The sequence below is a fragment of the Anarrhichthys ocellatus genome, unplaced genomic scaffold (assembly GCF_004355925.1).
Source record: "Anarrhichthys ocellatus isolate YVR2014 unplaced genomic scaffold, GSC_Weel_1.0 scaffold1260, whole genome shotgun sequence".
NCBI lineage: Eukaryota > Metazoa > Chordata > Actinopteri > Perciformes > Anarhichadidae > Anarrhichthys > Anarrhichthys ocellatus.
Window position 1 is genome coordinate 1 of NW_022281234.1, and position 10,542 is coordinate 10,542.

The 10,542-nt window shown below is 46.3% G+C and overlaps 1 protein-coding gene across 1 annotated transcript; it reads right to left on the minus strand.

The window, feature by feature from the left end:
* Positions 1 to 60: 60 nt before the first annotated feature.
* On the minus strand, positions 61 to 9,537 carry LOC116377448 (zinc finger E-box-binding homeobox 2-like). The gene is made up of 4 exons (XM_031839092.1): positions 8,982 to 9,537; positions 5,529 to 5,579; positions 5,224 to 5,400; positions 61 to 988 (listed from the first exon to the last, which is right to left on the minus strand). The coding sequence occupies exons 1-4, from the start codon at positions 9,433 to 9,435 to the stop codon at positions 750 to 752; spliced, it is 921 nt and encodes a 306-aa protein (XP_031694952.1). The 5' UTR covers positions 9,436 to 9,537; the 3' UTR covers positions 61 to 749.
* Positions 9,538 to 10,542: the final 1,005 nt, after the last annotated feature.

The following is a 10,542-nucleotide window of genomic DNA, read 5'->3' on the forward strand; positions in this document are numbered from 1 at the left end:
TTATTGTATTCATACTAGTTTGTTGCACTTATTGTATTCATACTAGTGTGATGCACTTATTGTATTCATACTAGTTTGTTGCACTTATTGTATTTATACTAGTTTGTTTCTGTACATTTTCTCTGGTATATGCTCTTCGATGCTTGTTTAAAGGAGATGCACGTATGACTTCTGGTGACTAGGAGTTCTCTTGAATACTTATGTTGAATACACTTATTGTAAGTTGTAATAAAAAAGTAAAAGTTATTGTGAATAAATCAACAGATGTGACATCATGAATATGATGATTGGAACAGTCTCTTTAACAGTTTAACTCAGAGGACGGACACAAATAAATAAGCTCTTAAAGAAGTCATTTAAGGATTAGGATTATTTAAAGCAGCAGAGAAAAGACCATCTGCTGGGGGGGGGGGGGTCAGCTATGAAGAGAGACGGTTTAACTCTTTATCTCATTACGATCAGTGGAATTAGAGAATTGAATGGTTGAGACTCTAATGTGAGTTGTGGTTGATGAGGAGCCGTGGACAGGACGTCTTTAACTTAACTTATTATTAGATTAGTATTTAACTGTTTAACACCCTGAACTGTGTTTAGATGATGAAGAGAAATTCAATAACATACAAGTCTTTATTAGCTCATTTAGAATCCAAACGGTTCCACTTTCAGTTCAAGTAACAGCTGATTAAATACAGCCACTAACGAGATGAACGAGACACGTTTTATTAAAGAAGAAGAAAAAATGAAGTTTACTAATGTGTACAGGTGTGTTTTACCTGGTCTGTCACAGCTTTGTGTGTGGTCATGTGACGCTCCAGCTGGGACCGGTGGACGAAGGCGTCGGCACACAGCGGACAGGTGAAGCTCTCCTCGTTCTTCTCGTGCCGGTATTTGATGTGTTCCTTCAGAGACGTTAGACGCTTGTAGCCGCGGTTGCAGTACGGACAGGTGAGCAGCTGGGAGAAGTCGTCAGGTGAGCCGGACAGCAGGTCTGCAGAGAGACGGGGAGAGGACACAAGTCAGGGGGCCTGTCCTTATATATATATAATATAATATATGTTTCATACCTGGGCCTTCTGAGCTGTCCTTCTACACTTGAGCCACCTCCTAATAACCTCATGATGACGCCACAGCTACGGTTATTATTTGTTTCTATGGTGTAACAATACACGTATTCGTATTAAACCGTTCGGTACGAGGCTTACGAACCGAACAATTCGTTTGAATAATACCAGTGCATTTGGAAAATGCAGAAGCTTAAATTGTGGGAAATATAATGTTCTCTCAGTGGAGCCACTGCTCAACCAGGACAGTGAACTCCCCGACACCCTGAACCGCTTCTTTGCCCGCTTTGATAGACAGCACAGCGGAGCAACAGCTGAGAAGACCCAGCCCAAGGAGGAGCAGACACTCTTCCTCCAGCACCACTAGGTGAGGTCCGCTCTGAGGAGGATCGACATCACCAAGGCAGCGGGACCGGACAAAGTGTCAGGCCGCACACTGAAGACCTGTGCCGACCAGCTAGCAGAGGTTTTCACTCACATCTTCAACCTCTCCCTGCAACAAGCTGCAGTCCCCACCTGCCTCAAAGCCACCACCATTGTCCCTGTCCCAAAAAAGACTGTAGTCACCTGCCTCAACGACTACCGCCCAGTCGCCCTGACCCCAGTCATCACAAAATGCTTCGAGAGGATGATACTATCGCACATCAAGGACGTCCTCCCAGCAGACCTGGATAGCCACCAGTTTGCATACCGAGCAAACAGGTCTACGGAGGACGCGGTCTCCATCACTCTTCATACGGCCCTGTCTCACCTGGAGCACCCTAACACATACGTCAGGATGCACTTCATTGACTTCAGCTCTGCCTTCAACACCATCATCCCCCAGAAACTGGTGCATAAATTCAAAAACCTTGGACTTTCTACATCACTCTGTTCATGGATTCTGGACTTTCTCTCAAACAGACCACAGAATGTCAGGATAGGGAACCTGACATCAACAACCACCATCCTGAACACTGGTGCACCGCAGGGCTGTGTGCTCAGCCCGGCCCTCTTCACCCAGGACTGCTCCGCCACATATTCCTCCAACACAATAGTGAAGTTTGCTGACGACACCACTGTGGTGGGACTCATCTCCAACAACGACGAGACACACTACAGACAGGAGATCCAACATCTGGCTGAGTGGTGCTTGGACATCAACCTGGTCCTGAACACCACCAAGACCAAAGAAGTCGTAGTGGACTTCAGGAGATCCAGGAAGACCACACCCTCTCCACTCTACATAAGTGGGGAGGAGGTGGAGAGGGTGGACAGCATCAAATTCCTGGGGTTCCAAATCACTAAAGACCTCACTTGGTCCCTGAACACATCACACCTGGTGAAGAAAGCCCAGCAGAGGCTCTTCTTTCTGAGGAAGCTCAAACAAGCTGGCCTGCCCCCTGCACTTCTGGTTAACTTCTACAGAAGTGTGATTGAAAGCATCCTGTGTCAGTGCTTTACTGTGTGGTATGCCAGCTGCACAGCAGAGAACCGGAGGGACCTGGCCCGTGTGGTTAGAACAGCACGGAGCAGAGCTGGGTGAGGAATTCAGATAGGTCGGAGAGGAAGGCAGGGTTGGCTTTGGGGGAGCGGTAGATAATTGCAATGACCAGGGGTTTAGGACCAGAGAGTTTGAATGAGAGCTGTTCAAATGAGGGCGGACTTTCGATGTTAGTCAGGCTGGTTTTGATGTGTTGGCGGTGAAGAGCGGCAATTCCTCCACCGCAGCCATCAGGGCGTGGTTTATCCAGGTAATGATATCCAGTTGGGGTGGTTTGATTGAGTCCCTAGTAATCCAGGTGTTTTTGCCAAGTTTCAGTGAGACAAAGGATATCAAGGTTGTTGTCAGTGATGAATTCATTGATGATTGGGCTTTTGTTGCTTAGTGACCGGGTGTTGAACAGAGCAAGCTTCATGGAGTGTTTTGTGGTTGGTTGTGAGGTTTTGGGGAGGGTTCTGAGGTTGGCTGCATTCACGTGCTGTTTGGTATGATGACGTAATGAGGGAGTGGTTGTATGCCGGTGCTGGGTCCACAGAGACGGGATGGAATTGACAGAAGTGGGGTTGTAGATGACGAACTTGTGCTGGGAACCGATGTGAACATCACTTGGATGGATGTAGCTGAGGTTGTTTTTGTTTATGGCTTTGTGAATGCAGTGTGAACGGGGCAGCCTCTCTGTCACAATAGTCTGAATGGGGAGAGCTGCAGCTGAAGGGGTTGATGACATGGAAGGCCAGGAGGGGGAGCAGTCACGGGAAACTGTGCTCTGAGGTGGCAGCGTAGAAGAAGAAGGGGCGTGTATGTGGAAAGTAAATAGTCAGTCATGTGGACAAGAGTGTACAGCATGCTGTAAATTAGCTGCTAGCAGGCGGCTACCCCCAGCTTATTAAAATGAATACCATCATTCTTAAAAGAGGAAGAGCGATCCCAAAACAGATTAAAATTGTCAATGAAGCTCACGTTGTTGGTCCTGCAGGCGGCCTGGAGCCAAGTGTGGAGGCTGAGGACTCTGCTGAACCGCTATGATCCACGGCCGAGAGTTGGACCACTGATAAAAGCAGACAGTCCACAGTTGTTTAAAAAGTGTAGAAGATTTTTTAAATCAATCTTGGTCAACTCAGACTGGTGGAGGGCTGTATCGTTGATTCCCACATGAACGATAATTCGCCGAATGGTAGACAGGAGGGCGTGCAGCAGGCCAGGCAGTTTCAGCAGGATGTCTTGAGCCGTTGCTCCGGGGAAACAGTGTGTGGTCGCGTTGAAGAAACGGGTATTCCTGATTATTGAGTCCCCGACTATCAGTGTCGTCGGGGCGAAGAGGGGACGAGGCGACAACACTGCGTGTGTAATACGCGTGGATGGAAGCGAGGATTTAAGTGGTGGTGGAGTGGACGAGCAAAGACTGAGAGAACAGGGGACCGAAGCTCGCTGCAGTGCTGGTGTGGAGCGGCGTGTCCTGGGGCGAGAGGAGTGCTCAGTAATGACTGGCGTAGGGATGTCGGGGGTTCCCGGGGCTGTGGGTCCCTTGAGGCGGCAGCTGGGATGGTGTAGGAAGCTGGGAGTCCCTAGCCAGAGGAGGGAAGTCGTGTAGGGCAAGGGCGTCATATCCATTCTTCAGCTGGACATCGAAGTTATGGGGTGTAGGAGAGGGATGTCTCCCTATCCGGTTACTGCGAGCACAGACCAGGGTCCAGGGCTCGTGATGTGATGGAGTGGAGCTGACCAGGGCTTTAGGCTTAGCTCCGAGCCGTAGCCAAGAAGCCTCAGGAGCTGTGACCGGAGGAGGGGCCGCAGCAGCAGGACTGGAAGCGATGGAATCATGCACACGGACGCTGGCTGTGTCGGTTTGTGCTGGACCGAAGATGATGGTGTCCATGAGGTTCTCGGCATCCTGGATCCTGTAGAGCGTGGATATTCTTCCTTCTAGCTCTGTGATTTTATCAACCAGGCGTGCGCAGCTGACACCGTCAGATGGAGAGGTGAGTGGAGCCATAGCAGATCTGGTGGACAATTGTGCTCCAGCCCGTAGTCCACAGCCTTGTCCAGGTATTAGCAAAGGTGGAAGCTGATTCACAGACGGTTCCGTTTTCAGTTTGACGTGTGTAGACACTATATCTGTGGTCTCCGTAGCGTTAGCTAGCTTCAGAGCCCAGGGCTAACAAATGAGCCAGTAGTAGCCCAGCAGGCTAAGCGGTCTGGGAAACGCAAAAACCTAAGAGGTGTCCTGCCGTGCTATGGTGTTGTGTTGCTGCCTTGGTTAGCCACCTCAGGTTAGCGTAGCGTAGCTCCAAACACCAAGACGCTCAGTCGCAAATAAAATGCATTCTTAGCCATAACATGTGCCACGCTTCTCCACCGCTGTCCCACTCACGCTCGTCGACTGACCAATCACGCCGCACGTTAATACTAAATTACTTGTAGGCCACATACAAAGCTCTGACATGTCAAACTAAAGATCTGATTGGTTGAACACTATGACAATCAACAATAACGGGTACATCCCAAGTCTCTTAATTGCATCCTCGTTTCCCTCACTTGGGTCCTTTCCTTGCGTCCTAGTCCCTCCCACCAGGGATGCATGGAGGAAACCATGCGAGGAGAGAGGAAACGATATATAAAAGGGCTATAAAGATATATATATATTTTTTTTATATTTATATTTTTTTTGACTCGGCTCACCGTGCTCGCTCTCGTCCTGACCGACGGCTTCGGGGGTTCCCAGTCGCGTCACCTCCTCCGGGGCTTCTGGGTAAATGATGGCGGTGTCGCTGCGCTGCAGGTACTCTGCGATGGTTGCCGGGTGACCGTCTCTGTCCTCATGTTTACGTTTCAGGAAGAAGTCGTCGAGTTCAGAGACTGAACACAGAACACTTCATCATCAGCATAGAAATGTACAAAACAGGGCTGACATCATGTAACATGAGTATACGTGTGTAATTATATACATATATATATAGTATGTATATATATGATGTTGTTCTCACCTGTTCTGTTTCCTTCTGGACCGACAGCTTCATACTCGTCTTTCCTGTCGTCTGTTAAATGAACATATTTATATTTAGTCATCCTCTCCTCCTCCTCTTCCCTCTCCTCCATTTCCTCCTCCTCTTCCTTCTCCTTCCTCCTCCTCTTCTACCTCTTCCTCCTCCTCTTCTACCTCCTCCTCCTCCTCTTCTAACTCTTCCTCCTCTTCTGCCTCTTCCTCCTCGTCCTCTTCCTCCCCCACACCAACAGAGAGGGACGACGAGGGAGGAGGTATCTCCCCCCATGAACCCTAACCCTCGGGGGGAGACAGGAGAATAAATAAATATGTAATTTTACACACAAAAAGACTTCTGGAGTAAATAATAAAATAATAAATAATTTCTTCTGAAGAAAGAACACATCCCACATGTTGTGAGACACATGTGGGATGTTGTCAAATCAAATCATAACAATAATAATAATAATAATAATAATAGTAAAAATAATAATAATAATTAAAGCTGCAAGCAGCGATGAACGGGCCCTCGCATCCTCCCGCACGTCGGGGGTGCCGGTGGGACTCCGGCCTGCGCGGCCGAGAGCGTTCGCGACCATCGGACAGCGTGTCCGTGATTGAGACGTTTTTAATCCCACGTGGACCGCCTGATGCTGGAAATGATGCTTTGCAAATAGTCCGATGCTTCCTGTATCTTCCTGCCTGGCGCTACAGAACACGTGCAAACATGCATCATGTAGCTCTGTGTCAAATGTAAACCACATTGTGTAAAAGTCATGTAAATTGGAGGTGTTTATCACAAAATCCAGATTTCCTTTCGCCAGCAGGTGGCGCTGTGAGTACTTGTGAAAATTAGCTTGTAGACATCCTCAGGCCATGAGTGTTATCAAGCATGAGAAGTTTGGGACCGGTTGGAACAGGTCCAGCTGAGTTACATCAGCTTTTTTCATGGGGAATCACGTAAAGTAGCCGCCCGCTACGGCTAAGCCATTCTGTCAAACGTAAAGCTTTAGATAACTTTTAATCACAACTGTCTTGACATTGTACTGACAAAATTTAAAGTGGATCTGATGAAGTCCCTAGGAGGAGTTCGTTAAAGTATAGCGACTAGAAATTGTCACGCCCGAGGGGCAGATCAGAGACTCAAGTGTAGACACAGACACTGGAGACGAGGTGAAGTTTAAACGTAGGAATCTTTACTGGTCATATAAAAGGTCATAAACAAAAACTGAAAGCGGCTCCGACGAAGCGGGCAAAAAATCCAAAATCACAAAAAACAAGGCAAAGGTACAAACCAGGAGCAAACGCTGGAGCACCGAGCAAACACGTGGGAGACACAATACTGGAACAGACAGGGGAACGAACAAGGACGATCTGACAACCAGAACAGGGAAAGCAGGGGAATATATATGTGTTGGGTGATGAGAAGATAGAAGGCAGCTGGGTGGACTGGGCAGGTGAGTAGGATGAGTGTAATTAGGGGAAACAGATACAGAAATACAGGAACACAAGGGGCAAAGCCTAAACCGTGACAGAAATAGGCCAAAATCGATGGAGAAATGACACAAAAATCAAAATGGCCGACTTCCGGTACGGTTTAGAGCATGGTCCTAAGAGACTTATTTTTAAGTCTCCATATGATACATGTACCTACCAAGTTTCATACATGTAGCTGAAATGTAGCGCAGGGGCTGCTCTTTTGAAATATTGTAGGGGGCGCTATAGAGGGAATTTAAAACGGCCAAGCCAAAAACCCATATAAACTGTCTTCCTATGACCTTTGACACATGTACAAAGTTCATTGAGTTTTTGACCATCCAAAGCCACTAAACCATCAGCTTCCTTTTTCATGGCGAATGATGCGTCTCCACGGCAACAGTGCTCAATGAAAACTCACAATATTCATGATGATGCATCAATGTCTTAAGGCTATCCTTACCAAATTTGAGACTCATCAGTTCACCTGGCTAGGAGGAATAAATAAAAGTATAAAATATGACATTTCCTTTAGCCAGTAGGCGGCGCTATGAGTTATTGACATTTTTTCCACTGAAGTATGTTCAGGCTTGAAGTAGCATCATGCATTGGAAGTTTTGTGCAGATTGAATAATGTACCTTGGAGTTATAACAACTTCCTTTTTCATGCCGAATGAGGCAAAATGGCCACCATGCCACGTCAAGGTTCTTCGATGAAAACTCACAATTTTGATACATTTTCATCACAAAGGTCTTAAGAGCATCCTGACCAAATTTGAACTTGATCGCATTAATTCTCTAGGAGGAGTTTGTTAAAGTACGAAGGCTGAAAAATGCAAAAAGTGACAAAAAGCATAACTTAGCGGGTTTACTGTAGCGCCCCCTAGTGGTTGAATGCAAAAAAATCTCAGGGTATGTTACAGGATGCGATGTGTACATATGCTGCAAATTTGGTAATTTTAGGACAAACGGTTGAGAAGTTATGTGTATTGATATATAAGCCACGCCCCAAAAAGTTTATTGATCCATATCTTGTAAACGCAAAGAGATATCAAAATAACTTTTGATGACGTAGATCCAATAATGATCCACAGCAAATCTGGTAGCAATCGGACCCAGCATGTAGGAGGAGCTTGCAAAAATGTGTTTTTCATTAAATTCAAAATGGCGGAAAATCTAAGTCGGCGGACCTTAGGGGTCTGAGAGGCTTTTTTGTAGATCTAGCGGAATTGGACATGTGTGTTGAATTTCAAGTAAATCGGACATACTGGCCGAGGGGCGTCACCGGTCCGATTTGTAGGGGGCGCTAGAGAGCTATTTATTTACACAGAAAGATGCATCCTTTTTCAGATGGCTATTTTCACCAGACCTGACAAACCTTCAAAATTTGGTGAGTTTTCATGCATGGCAAGTCCCCCAAAAATGCTCCCAAAGTGCAAAAATAAAAATCACGAAAAATAATACCCCATACAATTTCAATAGGGCCTTCGCTGGCGCGACGTTGTCGGTTGCTCGGGCCCTAATAATAATACACAAATAAAAGTATATTCCTACATTCATATAGATAAAGTTTGGAAAACCAGTAACACTGTGTGATTTCCTCTGCTGGGAATACTGGGACACATTTCTTCTTCTGTGTTTGTGGGCTCTACTCTTGTTCTACTGTTGCTGTTTATTAGAAAGTAAAATGGAGTCTCTTTGTGTGTTTTCTTTCCTCGAGAGACATGATGGAGGAACAATCACTTCTTCTCTTGTTTCTTCATTTCATTTCAAATAAAAGAAAACCAACCTATACAGATCACATATATATATAAAGACATTTTCAAAAATAAATATTTTGTATTTTAAGGATTTTTGTCTTGAAGTGGTGACTTTTTTATATATATATACAGTATATATATATGTATATATATATACATATATACACACACACACACACACACACACACACACACACACATACAGCCTTCTGTTGACTCACCGCTGCCGTTCAGGTGTCTGTTGGGGTCGTCTCCGAGTCTCCAGGTCTGATGGTGGTCCTGTGGACCCTCTGAGTCCTCCTGGTCCCGGTAGGACAGGGGGGCGTGGGCGACCCGGGGCGACGCCTCCAAAGGGCTGCCCTCCTCTTCCTGCTCTTCATTCTCTCCTCCTCTTCCTCCTCCTCCATCTCCGTTAACGAGGCCGTTCTCCTCAGAGACCAGAGTCCTGTCGTCCTCATCGGTCTCTGAACCCGTCTCCACATTCTCATAGTTTAACACTGAAACACAAACACCGGACCATGTTAGACCACGGCCATGTTGGACCAGGACCAGGAGGAAGAGGAGCAGGAAAGGGAGGAGGAGGAAGAGGAGGAGAAGGAGTAGGAAGCACATTCCTGGACTGGGAGTTTTTTTCTGTCTGAGAGCCCAGGGGACTGAGGACTGTAAATGTCCCATGACTGAACATAAACCTGGTTAAACCAGGGGACAGAGTACTACTACTACTACTACTACTATGTCCACTCCTACTACTACTAGTACTACTACTACTGCTGCTACTGTTACTACTACTACTTCCACTCTAATTACTACTATTTCTACAACTAATACCACTACTACTACTACTATTATTATTACTACCACTGCTGCTGCTACTACTACTACTACTCCTAGTAATACTACCGTTGCTGCTACTGTTACTACTACTACTACTACTGTTACTACTACTACTACTAGTACTAGTAATACTACCGCTGCTGCTACTGTTACTACTACTACTACTGTTATGACTACTACTACTACTACGCTGTACATACTTTGTTAGAGGTGAAAGAATAGATGAAACACTATAGTTTGTAGCTAGATAGCCTAGCTTAGCATAAAGACTGTAAAGGGAGGGGAAACAGCAAGCCGAGCTCAGAAAGAGACAAAACAGGAAGTTCTCCACAATTTATCCACCAAAACATGAATAAGAAAAGTAAAACGTCTTCAGCACAGTTTGAAAATATTACTGATGTAAACGAGCTCATCGTCTGCAAAATGAAGGATTTAACAGAAAGAAGCTTTCAGACTAAGAACCACATGGATCCACTAGAGCCACATGGATCCACTAGAACCACATGGATCCACTAGAGCCACATGGATCCAGTAGAGCCACATGGATCCAGTAGAGCCATGAAACCAGTCCATGACATGAAATGAAACTATAATCATAACATCTCAGTGTTCACGCTCCCAGGAGGATGGAGATTAGTCCGTTCATATCTCTATAATATGATCTTTGTCTCCTCCCCGACAACTGCACAACAGGTGCAAATTAAAAAGGGGGGCCACGTGGGCCGGGCCGAAAATCTGCTGACCTGGGCTGAATACCAAGAGCAGGGGGGGGGGTGTGTGTGTGGGGGGGGGGGCGGCGTGGGACAACCCGGGCTTTAATAAGAGGTGTGACCAGCAGGATTTAGACGGGTAATGCCCTCTGTGATGAGAGGCAGCAAAGAAAGAGCTGAAAAGTGAGACGTGAATGCTCGTGGTCGAAGGTATGTGACCACACAACGCCCGCCCGCC